Source organism: Cervus canadensis, chromosome 1 (genome assembly GCF_019320065.1).
Source record: "Cervus canadensis isolate Bull #8, Minnesota chromosome 1, ASM1932006v1, whole genome shotgun sequence".
In the NCBI taxonomy this organism is placed as follows: domain Eukaryota; kingdom Metazoa; phylum Chordata; class Mammalia; order Artiodactyla; family Cervidae; genus Cervus; species Cervus canadensis.
In genome coordinates, this window is record NC_057386.1 from 18274662 (window position 1) to 18288879 (window position 14218).

The following is a 14218-nucleotide window of genomic DNA, read 5'->3' on the forward strand; positions in this document are numbered from 1 at the left end:
GATTAATACTGTGATTCTTTCCCCTTGCATTTTCATGATAAGCCTTTACTGATCCATTTGCTGTGAACCTTTTGTAATTTCCATGTGTCAGATGTTACCAGCTTCTAATTGGACATTGCCTTGGTACCCAATCTAGGTTTCTGTCAGCAGTATAGTTTCACCCGTTTGCATAGAAAAATGTAAAGTTAAAGCAATTAAAAAGCAAAAAGCAGAAAAAAACCCCCAGTAGAACAAAGCAAGTAGTACAAATGTAAAAGTGGATATTGATAAAAGTTCAGGGTACATTGCAACAAAGGAAAAAGTGAAAGTGCTAACTGTATTTCATTTCTTAGAGATAATCATTGTTATCAATTTTACAATTTTGTGGTCAAGTTTTAAAATGAACACATTATTTTGAAGAAATGCCTTGGAAATTTTGACTACGGGTTCACTCAGATTATTAACTTTTTTTGTTGTTTACTTTTTAAAAAATACATAGGTTTTCTTTTTTAGGTCAATTTTAAATTGAGGTCAGTGTTCAGTTTCCATATATCCATTCACTCCTTCACATCAACTGTAATCAACAGTTCCCACCAGAGTGGTACATTTGTTACAAGAGGTGAACCAGCATTGACACCTAATTATCACCCAGGTCCTAGTGTATCTTAGGGTTCCCTCTTGGTGTAGTTCAGTAGTTTTGACAAATGTAGTATAATGACATGTATCCACCATTACAGTATCATATAGAATAGTTTCACTGTCCTAAAAATCTATGTTCCATGTCTTTATCCCTTTTTTTTTTTTTTTACTTTAAGCCCCTGACAGTCACACACTGTATGTGTATGTACCTCTAACTGTTTCCATTGTATTGCTTCTTCCAGAGTGTTGCTTACTTGGAGTCAAAATATGTTATCTTTTCAGATTGACATCTCTCACTTAGTAATATGTTTTCAGGACTCCTCTGTGTCTTTCTGTGACTTGCTAGCTCATCTTTTTAGTGCTGAATAATATTCTGTTGCATAGATGTATCATGGTCAGTTAATCTGTTCATCTCTTCAACATCTTGGTTGTTTCCAAATTCTAGCAGTTGTGAATAAAACTACTTAACTGTCATGTGCAAGATTTTGTTTGATGTAAATTTTAAACTCATTTGGATAAATACCAAGGAATTCAATTGCTGGATGGTGTGGTAAGAGTATGTTTAGTATTGCAAGAAACTGCCAAACTGTCTTCAGAAGCAGTGTTTTGCTTTCCCACCAGCAGTGAGTGAGAATTCCTGTTGCTCCCACATCCTTGCTCGCATTTGATGATGTCAGTATCTTGGATGTTAGCTATTCTCATATGTAGTGGCATTTGATTTTAACTTGCAGTTCTCTAATGAAATAAGTTGTTGAGCATCTTTTCATATAGTATGTGTTACGTGTATATTTTCTTTGGTGAGGTGTAAGTTTAGATCTTTTGCCCATTTTTAAATTGAGTTGTTTGTTTTCTTATTGTTTGAGTTCTTTGTATATTTCAGATAACAGCTGTTTGTCCAATGTCGTTTTTTGCAATATTTTCTCCTGTTTTGTGGCTTATCCTCTTATTCTCTTGACAGTGACTTTCACAGAGCAGAAGTTTTACATTTTAATAAAGTCCTTAGCAATTATATTTTTTATGCATCATGCCTTTTGTGTACTGTGCTGTGCTGAGTCACTTCAGTCATGTCCGACTGTGACCCTGTGGACCATAGCGTGCCAGGCTCCTGTCTATAGGATTGATTCTCCAGGCAAGAATACTGGAATGGGTTGCCATTTCCTCCTCTAGGGAATCTTCCCGACTCAGGGATCAAACCCACGTCTCCTGCATTGGCAGGTGGGTTCCTTACCATTAGTGCCACCTGGGAAGTCCCATGCCTTTTGGTATTGTATCTGAAAAGTCAGCATCAAACCCAGGGTCACTTAGTTTATTGCTTGCTTTTACTAGATTTTCATGTCATTATATTTATTTTGGTGTAGATGAAAAATGTTTTATGCTTCACCACTAGGGATTATTAGCTTTGTGGTTAACATTTTACTTTTGATAGTAATTAGGTTTTTGTAGTGACAAATTTTAAATGTCAGTTTTTTTTTCCCCCTGTAGGATACGTTTAATTCACTTTAAATCTGCAAATTCATAGAATTTTAGGCCAAGAAATGACATGAGTGTCTAGTTCATTTTGTAAATTAGTGCAGGATGGATGAAAACTGTAAGGCCAAATAGCAAGATAGTGATAAAAACAGGACGCTAATTGTTTGGTTTATTATGGCAAATCAGATACTCAGAATGCTGAGAAGTGATCTCTTTCAATTCTCTAAGTTAGTTATGATAATTTGTAGGATATTTCTTTTCAGGCTGTTTAAATTCAAGTGCTATCACTAAAGTCAGCAGATATTAAAAAAAAAAAAAACAACTAAAAACTTTAGATGTTGGTTGTGAGAAGGCAATGGCAACCCACTCCAGTTCTCTTGCCTGGAAAATCTCATGGACAGAGGAGCCTGGTGGGCTGCAGTCCATGGGGTCGCTAAGAGTCGGACACGACTGAGCGACTTCACTTTCACTTTTCACTTTCATGCATTGGAGAAGGAAATGGCAACCCACTCCAGTATTCTTGCCTGGAGAATCCCAGGGACAGGGGAGCCTGGTGGGCTGCTGTCTGTGGGGTCGCACAGAGTCTGATACGACTGAAGCAACTTAGCAACAGCAGCAGCAGATGTTGGTTAGTTTTTTTTTTTCCCCAGAAATATTTACCAGCTCCTGTCACATTTACATAACATTGCTTGTTTAATTTTTGTCCACATAGTCTCACACAATCTTTGTGAGTTCTTCCCTTCCTTTTAACTTCAAGTTAATATACTTCTACATAGTTTTAAAACTTTTAAATGACTCCCTAATTGCATTAATAAAATAGAATTAAACACTTCCCCTGTTGGACATCGGTCTCTACTTTTTAAAACAAAAGAGAAATGCTACAGTATCATCTGCATTTTAAATTTGTAATAGCTGTGGAAAATGTGATATTCTTCTCTCAGTGTTCCCCCCATTACCTTTTACTTCTGGGGAAAAAACTCCCAGAGTAACAGCATAATACGTAACTGTATTTTTGAATCAACACCATTTAAAATTTCTGGGAAAATATTTTAAAATTTATTTTAAAGTGATATTGATTCAAAAATACATATAGCTTTCATTTTAAATATTCAGAGATAAAACACAAAGTGATTGTGATTTCTATTAGGATATTTGAGTATTGGGTAGTTAAGTATAAAATTCAAAAGAAAAAAGGATGTGCAGTTAAAAATGGCCTCTGTCTCATCTCTTGTCTCTTAAACAGGTTTCTGAGTTAACTTCTAGAATCAACCAGTTTTTAGGGGGCTGAAAAAAACCACTAGTTGGTGTTTTCCTCTAGTTTTGCTTTTTTCAGAATGCTATATAAATAGGATCAGGTAACTTCTTCAGCATGACTTCTTTCACTTAGCATAATGTGTTTGAAATTCATACATATGTTGCTTATATGAGTAGTTTATTCCTTTTATTGCTGAATATTTGTCCATGTGTGGGTGTACTATAGTTTTTAAATTCCTTTCCCAGTTGAGGGACATTTGAGTAATTTCCAAACATTCACAGGCAGGTTTTGTTTGAACGTAAGTTTTTCATTTTACTTGTGTGAATACCTAGTGACAGTATTGATGAGTTATTTGGATAGGTGTGTGTATAAGTTTATAAGAAACTGCCAAACTATTTTCTTAAGTGGCTATACAATTTTACATTCCTACCAACAAACTTTTGCCTACTTTAGAACTAGGTTTTCTTAATATTGTGTTTTGTGACTTCTTTATATATTTTGGATACAAATCTTTTGAGATTTGTGAATATTTTCTCTCAATTCAGTTTTTCAATTTTTTCTTTTGTAAGTTGTGCTTTTGGGGTTGTATCTTAAATCCTTGTCTCGCCCAAGGTCTAATTTTAGGTCTGTGATACATTTTTTGAGTTATATTTTTATTATGGTGTACAGTGTGGATTGAGACTTTTTTGCATATGAGTACCTAGTTCTAGCACCATAGATTGAAAATACTTCTCTAGTTGTTTTTGAACCTTTGTTGAAGAGCAATTAATCGGTTGTCCTAAGTTAAAGGTTTAGCTGCTTTAAAAAATAGTAGCCAATTATTGAAATTATTCTTTTATAAATAAATTATATCAAGCTATAGAATAAAAGGACCGACTCAATGAACATGAGTTTGAGTAAACTCCTGGAGTTTGTGATGGACAGGGAGGCCTGGCGTGCTGCAGTCTATGGGGTCGCAAAGAGTCGGACACATCTGAGTGACTGAACTGACTGACTGACAGAGTAGAAGAGTATTATGAAATTTGGCTGGACATTGGTGTCCTATGGGCTTCCCTTGTGGCTCAGCTGGTAAAGAATCCGCCTGCAATGTGGGAGACCTGGGTTCAATCCCTGGGTTGGGAAGATCCCCTGGAGGAGGGAAAAGCTACCCACTCCAGTATTCTGGCCTGGAGAATGGCATGGACTTTATAGTCCATGGGGTTGCAAAGAGTTGAACACAACTGAGCGACTGTCACTTTCACTTTGGTGTCCTATACTGTGAGATTTGGGTTAATCTAGTTTATCTGAATATTTAGGAATTTAGATGTACTTTGCAGTTAACAACTCTTAAGTAACTGTTAAACTTAAAAAATAAATAAATTTATTTATTTATTTTTGCCTGTGCTGAGTCTTTGTGCACAGTTTTCTCTAGTTGCTGTGTGTGGGCTTTAGTAATTGTGGTGCTTGGGCTCAGTAGTTGTGGTTCCTAGGCTTACTTGCTCTGCAGCATGTGAGGTCTTCCCAGATCAGGGATCAGACCCATGTCTTCTGCATTGGCAGGTGGATTCCTTACCAGTGAACCACCAAGGAAACCCCAACTATTAAACTTTTAAATGCTAGAGTAGAAGTTAAATGCCAAGAGGCAGGTGTTACTTTAAAGAGATCATTGGACGAAATATTGGAGATTAAGACAGACTTTGAAGATTAATGGCTATTTTTTTACATTATTTGTTGATGGTTGTTTTTTCATCATTCTGGGAAGGGAGAGTGATAGTGTTAGTTGCTTAGTCGTGTCCAACTCTTTGTGACCCCATGGACTGTACGTAGCCTGCCAGGCTCCTTCGTCCATGGGATTCTCCAGTCAAGAGTAGTGGAGTGGGTTGCCATTCCCTTCTCCAGGGGATCTTTCCAACCCAGGAGTCGAAAGCAGGTCTCCTGCATCGCAGGCGGATCCTTTTACCATCTGAGCCCCATTGCTCTTAAATCCTGTTCCATTTTTAAGATTAGCTTTTATCTTTGGAAACCCCACTCCTATCCTGTTACTCCTTCTTTTGGATAGACTCTGCCATACAGTTTTATTATCTGTAACCTGGTAAAAACAAATAACATAACATTTTTCATTTTAATTAAAGTGCATAGTCCAATGGCGTTAAATACATTACCAGTGTTATACAACCATTATTACCACTGTAGTTCCAGAACTTTTTCGTCACTACAAGACCCCATTCTTGTCCTTAAGGACTTCACAGTCTGGTGAGGAAAACAAGTAACCTAATGTTTACAATATGGTGTGGCAAATTACATGTCAGAGCTTGCTATAATTAAGCTGTATTCGTTCAACTAAAATTTTACTTTGAAAAAGCAAAGTAATTTTTGGTTAGGTTAACATCCAGGTTGTCCTACCACTCCATACCTGAATTAAATTTAGACTAGACTGAAATCTTTAGTTTTTTTGGCTTAAATAAATTCAGGACTCACAAATCCTTGTGCCCTCTACTTTGTAAGATCATTTGAGAAATAGCGCTATTTGGGATGGTAAAAGAATCTGCCTGCAGTGCAGGAGACCCAGTTACTTTGTGTAACAAGAAGGAAACTGAAAAATTGATACTCTGATTTAAAGCTAAATTATGAACTCTTCCTTTTCTCATGGAGCAGAAAAAAACAGAATTAGAACTTCCTAGTTATCTGTTTCTATCCTCAATTGAGCTGTTTTGACTTATTCTAGTTGTAGTGACAGCTTCCTTGATTATGGTCAAATATGGCATTATACAGGCATGCTTGTGTCTAATGGCAGATCATTTGAGGAATAGCTGTATTTAGGATACTGTGTCAAGAGATTGTGTTTCTGAACTCTTTGAAGCTTTGGAGTTGGAAATTGATGATTTAAAATTGAATATTTTAGCAGTTTTAGTGAAAGACAGTGTTAGCGACATTGAACAGTGTTGTAATACAGATTTTATTTGCATTCTGCTGTCAGGGTTTGTTTGCTGTAGCACAAGATTGTTTTGGAAAAGTAAAACACAATACAGCCCTTTGTTTTTAAGATTCTGCAGTCTTCCTAATATAGTCAGTCTCAGAAAGAGTTGCTATCCCAAATGATGGTTAATGTTTTAGTTAGCAATTTCAATGTTTATCATAGGAAGACAAGTTCATATTACTAGATCTAGACTTCTAATAAATTGTGTTTACAGATTTAATAAAGCCTGAATTTGTGACAGTTTTGGTTGTTTATTCAAAAAGAATGAAAAATTAAAAATAACCCCCTAGTTTGATTAGTTTTACTAATAATTTTGGCATTTGCTTTCAGGAAAAATAACTGTAGTCTTGTTTTTTCAGGGTAATCACTTTGATCAATATGAAGAAGGACATTTGGAAATTGAACAAGCATCCCTTGACAAGCCTATAGAATCGGTAAGATCAGTGCTTAATTTGGGGTCATAGATAGATAGTTAGGTAGTGTTCGTGTGACACTTGATGTGAATGAAGTTAAACTTATTAATTAACTTATAGTACAGTTTAGAGCTGTTTTATTGCATGCCCTATAGTAATCAAGTAGAGTTTGAGTTGTAATCTAATATTTAATATGTTAGGAAATCAGTGAAAAAAATCTAGAAACATTTTTGAATTTTGATGGAAAAATATCATTTTTGGCCCATACTGATATTCTGTTAAAGATAACAAGTTTAAGTTTAGTTGAAGTTTCTGTAAATTAAATAAAGGAGTAAAATGTATTTTGATCCTTTAAAAAACCTTCACCTTTCCTGGCAACACAATCATGTGTGAAATGTTCCATTAGGAACAGTTAGGGGCTAATGTTTTTATTTACCAGACTCTTGTGAGACATGGTAACTTCGGTCTCTATGGTTTAAGAGATGTCTGGTTTTTGTCAAAAGTTGATTGTATCTATTCACATGACTTAATTTTAAATATTGATACAACAACAGAACAAAGAGATTTGTTTTCCTGACTCTTAATTTTTGAACATTATTTTTATTTTGAAAAGCCCTTTATTTTCAGATTACACAGTCCATTGTTAAAATGTCTAAATTTGTCAGTATTGTCAGTATTTAATATTTGTTCTTAAGTGTATGTATGGAGTCATCGGAGAGAGAGTCTCTATAAATAACAGTCAAGATGTTCCCCTTCTCCCTTTAAGAAATACTAGCTGCTTCTCCTCCCTCAGGAAAATAAGGCAATTTAGAGAATGCAGATATTTTAACTTTAGCTTTTATTTTCATAGCTGTAGCATAGTAAAGGATCAACATATATTTATGTTCCTAACTAGGTTGGTGTTGTGTGTGTTTGTGTGTGTGTTTAGATGTTTACAGAAATTTACACAACTTGGGGTGTTCGACATTTTTCTTCCACAGCAGTTGGCCCATATTAGCTAAGCAGCCATGATCTGGTTTGTATTGCACGGTCTGCCTTTTTTTAATTTCTTCTCTAGGGTTTCTTTCTCCCCCACCTCCCCTTCTTATTTCTGTTCTTCTGGTCCAGTGAACACTGCATATAGTACCTTCTGTCTTAATGTGCTGGCATGATGCTAGACTTAGGCATGGCAGTAATTGATGACGCATGTGATAATGCTGCAGAGGGAGAATTCACATCTGATGTTGTGCTGAAAGCCCAGTCTTGTGTTTTGACTTAAGGATGAAATGCCAGGCCCACTTTGATGAGTTAAAAAATCTTTGGAGTTTTTGTCTTATTTTACTGTCGTCTTGGGAATCATCACAAGGTGGAATTTTACAGTGAAATCTATGGGCTAGCTAGGTCAGTATTTTATACTTGAAAAAGAACTTTTCCATATCATTTAAATGTTTCTTTGGGTCAAAGTTTAAGAATAGATAGCTGTCAGCAGAAAGACCCAGGTGCCATATTCTACAAGGTACAAGGTTGATTAATATTATACAAGCTATAATTGAGTGGGTACTCTGACTCAACAGTAGCAGGAAATTTAGCTGGACTAAATTTGCGGCCTAGTATTCATTATTGCTATACTCAAGAAAGTTTTAATAAAAGCACGAAATTAAATGATATTTAACATTTTAAAAGCCTTCTTTTAGGACTGCATTTAAAGGTTTTTGGAAGGTTTGTTCCTTTGGCATGTGGGACTAGTGCTCTTTTTCCTCTCACAATGTCCAGGAATTTTCCCATCATATGTCATAGAGAGAACACTGTCAGAAGGCAGTCTGACTGAGTAATCTCAGTGAGTAGGAGTGGAATTGATACATGCCTTACTTATTAAATAGTATTATCTTCTCCACTAAAAATAGCAAGTGTCCTCGGACTGGATATTTAATTTTTTATGAATAAGTATATATTCAGAGATGTATAGTAGTAAATTGTACTTCTAATGAAAATTTACTCCTGAAACACATTAAAATATGCATTATTTGTAATGTGGTAGTTTAGGTAGTAATAGTAAGGTGCTTCATAGCCAACGTGGTGTTAGATAGAAGTGGGGCAAAAAGAGAGGGATTTTTCTGTTCCCCAATCATTTGGGGGTAAATTTAAAGTTTTAAAAGAAAGTCCTAAAATGATTGGCATAAAAATAGTGTAGTAACTTCCAAGAGCCCTATCACCTTGGGAATGCCCACCAAGTAAGTGTATATTAGTTACACATCTGGCTGGCTGGCTATCTTGTTGAGCTATCGAGCTATCTTGTTCTTAGGGGGAAATAGCAGTTGCTTCTAACACACAGAAAGAGTCTCTGCTGAATTAAAATCTTTCTCTGCAGCAATATCTATTGAGAGGTGCTGACTGTTTTGCTACAGCATGCAACTCAAAAGTGGCTGGAAATATGCAGCTTTGGGAGTCTACAGATCATTGCAGGAGCTAAAGGTCTAGTCATTTTTTTTTTTAAACAAAGGTAATCTGCAGCAGCTGGTAACCGAGGAAGTCTCTGCACAGGTTTGTGCCAAGAATATGCCCATGTGAAGGGTTATTGTGGGTATAGGATTAAGGGCTTTTTGATTTGTAATAGGGTAAATGTGTTGCAAACTAGCAAGATGGGAAATGAGATACAAAGATGTGATAATACATTATGATTTTGATAAACTTGTGAAGCTTAGATTTGTTCCTGAGATGATACAGGTACTTCAGTTTCAGTCTGGAAATGTTGAAAATGCATCAGAATCCAGCATTAATGAAATAGGTGGTTATCTTTGGTATAAATTTTTATTTTCCCTGGTTTATTTCAACCAACCAGATATCTTTCAGTGAAGTTTCTGGTCGACAATAAAACACTGTTCCAAGAAAATTGTTAAAGAATTGCCAGAAAACTTGTTTATCTGAATTAAAGAGAAGGTGGAAAGTATAAACATTTTGCTCTTATTACAAAAATTTTTTTTAATTTATGTTTTAATGTAGCTGCTTTATGAGATTTTTAGGTCCCAGCTATAATTATGATCCCCACTTTATACCGAAAAATAAAGCATTTAAAAAACAAAAATCTTAAAACCATGACCCAGTCTAGAATTCCACCATAGATCCAAAAATTGGTTGATCTGACTTAAGGTATATGGTTCTTTGTGATCTTTACCATAGAAAGAAGATGAGAAATCAGATGGGAGAGTGATTATAAGCTATACAAAGGCAAAATCCCTGCACCATAGACTTAAAATATGTTGTCATTGTTGCAGTTGGAAGTGAAACTGCCCGTCAGCCAGTACTTGGTCTTTGTTCTACCTGACTGATTAAAATTCTGTCTTTATAGTTGTCAGGTTGACTGAGCAGGTTTAAAAAATTAATGTAAGTTTTCAAATTCCAGTTGCTGATGTTTACTTTGCATATCTAAGGATTTAGAAGTATATGTATAAGTGGGTTTTGTCATGTTGCATATCTGTTTAGATCTGTGGACTCCACTAGTTCCAAACTGTAATTCTATAAGACTGCTGATTTGATATTTCGCAGTGACCACATGTGGACTGCACTATAAATAATGTGCTTCTTGGAGCTGAATGGTGTAGCATTACTATATGGCTTTTCTCTCTAGTCTTCATTGTGTCATCTGTAGTGAGCTATAGATTTTTTTGTTTGGGGAATTTTTACAACTTGTTGTTTGCATGGGTTCACCTAGTAGCACTTGGTTTTTGCTTATAGAGTCTTTAATACACAATCAGCAAAGCTTACAATCCACTCAAGAGATTTGCCATTTTTGTCACTATTGAAAATGAGCTAAATGGTGTAAATTGAATGTGGCTGTCGACTAAAAGAAAATTCAGTGTGGAATTAGTATTCATCTAGTCATTGCCATAATTGTAGTATAGTTTTCTCTTGAGACTTGGTATTCTGTTTCCTACTATTAAAAAACTTAGAATCAATCCCACACAATGAAGTGAATTTTAGTCTATATTTTGGCAGACTCCCATTATACAGATTGGTGGGGCTGTTTCCCAAATCGTTATTGTTTCTTTGATGGTATACAGTTTCAGGGAACAGAGGGAAGTTCCTAGGAAAGTTTTCTACTTGGTATTTAATTAAATTGTTGAGGAATGGCTGCAACAATAATGAGATGGTTTTTTGTTTTGGGGCTGGTATTGTGTTTTTAGCATATTGGTGGTTGTTTCTAATACACATTTCTTGCTATTACTGATGTTCCCATTTAAAAATTATATCCTCCTTTCTTGCACATTTAGTACAGAAGATTAAAATATAGCACTTTAATTTACATTTAAGTTTAGAAATAGAAAAACCATAAAGGCCAATTTAGGTAATCTAGATGAAAAAAGTTTTGAATTTTTAGCTCAGCTTCATAGTTTAACCAGAATTGAGAAGAACTTCATTCCTAACCAAATAAAATGCCAGACTGCCACCATTTTTGAATGTTAAGGACAGAGAGTAATAAATAGGTCATGGGAAGAATTCCCTGGCAGTCCAGTGGTTAGGACTCTGCACTTTAACTGCCAAGAACTCAGGTTCAATCCCTCATCAGGGTACTGACACCCCACAGGCCGTGTGGCGCGGCCAAACAACAACAACAGTAGGTTTTGGGAACTCTTTATGAATGATCTGGAAAACGACCTTTTTGCCTACCTCCCTTGGGCAAAGTTAGTTGCTTTATTAATTGTTTAAAATTAGTGTTTTCCTGCATTTCTTCCATGTGTATTTAAATTAGAAACAGCCTATCTCACTATACATGCCCCTTTTGTCAGTCACAAACCAGTCTGTGTTAAAAAAAATACATTTTCAGTTCTATAAGATTATAACTAAACTTCAAATTATTTATTTTGTTTAAAAATAAAAAATGAAGTTTTTTAAGTCACTTTTGTAGTAACCATAATAATAAATTGTTATTTCAGGAGTTAAATGATGCTCATTGCCCTTGTTATGTCTAGATTACCAGTTGAGGCTACAGATTACTGCAGTTTACTGTTATAAATGACATTTAGTTCTGTTAATACTTTGTTATGAGGTATTTTGACGTGCCTTTCTTGTGTTACCCATCATCCTTAAGCCTACTCTATTTTTGACTAGCCTTTATAAAACTTTTTTCTTTTGGTAGGAAAAGGGACCATAGTGAATGCTAGTCCTTTCTGCAGAGTTGCAGAACTGCCATTTTTCCTCCAAAAACAGATATAGTCTGAAATTATAGGAAAGGCTCAGATTTTCTGTAATCTAGGAGGTTGGTGAGTGGAAGACTTTCTGGGAGATATGCCTATTATTTTTGTTGCTTTTTGTTATAATTGCAAGGACATGGAGTGGCATATTAATAATATTAATACATAACCACTGACATTTCATTCCCTGTTCACACTTGGGGAAAGTGAAAGAAAGTGAAGTCACTCAGTCGTCTCCGACTCTTTGCGACCCCATGGACTGCCATGGGATTTTCCAGGCAAGAGTACTAGAGTGAGTTGCCATTTCCTTCTCCAGGAGATCTTCCCAACCCAGGGATTGAACCTGGGTCTCCTGCATTGTAGGCAGACGCTTTACCGTCTGAGCCACCAGGGAAGTAGATTTAATTAAAGAACAGTTTTCCTTTAAAGATTTAGAAGAGAAGTACCACTGCCATTTTGTATCAATAGCTTTTTTTGAGAAGGTGACAGCCATCTTGAGTGGTTTTGTGAAAGTGATGCTAATGTGTATAACCCTAAATTTTTCTTTTTTCTCCCTCTCCCTTTAACATTTGCTTTTCCTTTCACTGTTGTCAGTCACAACACGCTGCTCTTGAATCTCTCAGCTGGTCTTGACTCGTGAATTTACTTATGCTTTCACTCTTCTTTAATAAATACATTAATTGCAAGCAGTGAATTGAAAACAAGACAAAAAAAAAAAAAACGACCATTAGTGATTGGACAGTTTCTTACTTTGTGTTACATTTAACTGTTCTTTTGACAGCCCAGTTTTTAAAGCCAGGTTCGTATGGAAATGCTTTCACTCCACTTGCACTGCTTTTGGAAATAGCATACTGCTTCATTTGTCTGTTTATTTTAGTGCATTCATAATATAACACTGTCAGCATAATGTCTCATCTCCACTTAGCCAAAAGATAGTTTTTTTAATTTAAAAAAAGAGACAACAATTTTTGTCAGCATGGTTTTAATACCCTAAATCTGTGCCTAGTCATAAAATTAGCCTATTAAAAGATTTAACAATACTTTATTCAGCTACATTATCTTAGAGTCATTCTGCTATCCTTGTCCTTTCTGCAGTTAATTTAGTTGTAGGAGTTATGATATAAAACAAGGATTTTATGTACAGGTAAGTTTATTTCCACAGTAGTACTATAAAGGCCTCTCTCTTTATCTTCATTTTCTGCTAACATTAGTTGTATTAAGACTTACAAAAGTTTTTTTTTTTTTTTTAAATAAAGCTATTTATAAATAGTTAGGCATTCAGTACTTGGATTACATATAACCATAGCATTTTCTCATTCTCTCAATTCCTAGCAAAAAATAATCTGTAGTGACCTTTTGTACACAGTAATGACTGTGTATATGTATGTTTAAAATAATTGCATTTTTTTTATAGAAACAGTTTTCATTATCATTTGCCCCATTTTTTCAAGTATCCTGATCTTCGTTCCTCTAATCAATAAAATAATAAACTGCTCAGTCCAGTTTTCTAGTTGGCATCCTGTCATAAACTCATAGAAGGAAGTTGACCCTTTTTTTTTTTTAAGCAGAGCATTGAAGAGACCTGATCTTCCTCTTGTAACTTACTATCAGAGAATATACTAGTAACATAATTTTTTCTATAATTCTAGAGCATTTTACCATTGAATATGTAGCTGGAAGATAAAAGTCAATTTAATCTGAGATGTTTGTTTTTAATTCAGAAATTTATGGTTTAGTTGACTTCATAATTTCATTTCAAGAAATATGAGATTATTTTCAAGTGGTGATACCCAATTAATATTATAAATTACATCTTAATGCATACAGAACACTTTTTGTTTACAATTTTTAAATGTTTTCCTTTTGATAAGTAACATCATTTTCTCAGATACAGTTAAATGATTATTTTAGTGTTCTCTCTGTATTTGTAAAAAGCAAAGAACTGGACAAAGGTCTGCAGAGGTTTCTAAGATCTTGAAACCTTATGCAAAAGCTGACATTTAATTGTTGTTTCTAGTGTCTTTACATGTGGTTTCCATTGAAAGATCTTTTCCACTGTGCTCCTAGGAAGATGAGACATTATGTATATTGGTTTTTTTCCCCTACATGCACTAATGGTTCTTTACTGTTAACTTATTGCTAGGCCTGTTTCATTCTAACATTTTAGCATTTTTGTTAGATTACATGTTGAAATGCATCACTCAGTCTGTGCTTGAGCTCATTTTATTTTTCTGTTTAATCAATTTAATTTCTCGTTTTACTAACCTCACTGTTTTTTCAGTTTAATATTGGCTGCATGCTAGTTAAATATTTATATTTTATATATATGTATTAAAAA

At 34.9% G+C, this 14218-nt stretch overlaps 1 protein-coding gene and 1 non-coding gene across 9 annotated transcripts in view; one reads left to right on the forward strand and one right to left on the reverse strand.

Annotated features, from left to right (window-relative positions):
• GPATCH8 (G-patch domain containing 8) overlaps positions 1 to 14218 on the forward strand; it is a 90661-nt gene that overhangs the window by 13647 nt on the left and 62796 nt on the right. For 2 of the 8 annotated variants that reach the window (XM_043466790.1, XM_043466775.1), the window contains exons 2-4: positions 6659 to 6733; positions 7693 to 7727; positions 12662 to 12679. Coding sequence is in view for 2 of the 8 variants with exons in the window: in XM_043466760.1 (XP_043322695.1) it covers positions 6659 to 6733 (75 nt within the window). In the remaining 6 variants the exon portion in view is untranslated. Of the gene's footprint in view, positions 1 to 6658; positions 6734 to 7692; positions 7728 to 12661; positions 12680 to 14218 lie in introns of those variants that run through there. The other 6 variants (XM_043466798.1, XM_043466781.1, XM_043466760.1 and 3 more) reach the window with 4 other exon arrangements.
• On the reverse strand, positions 12203 to 12274 carry TRNAC-ACA. The gene has a single exon. It is a non-coding gene; the product is annotated as a tRNA-Cys (tRNA).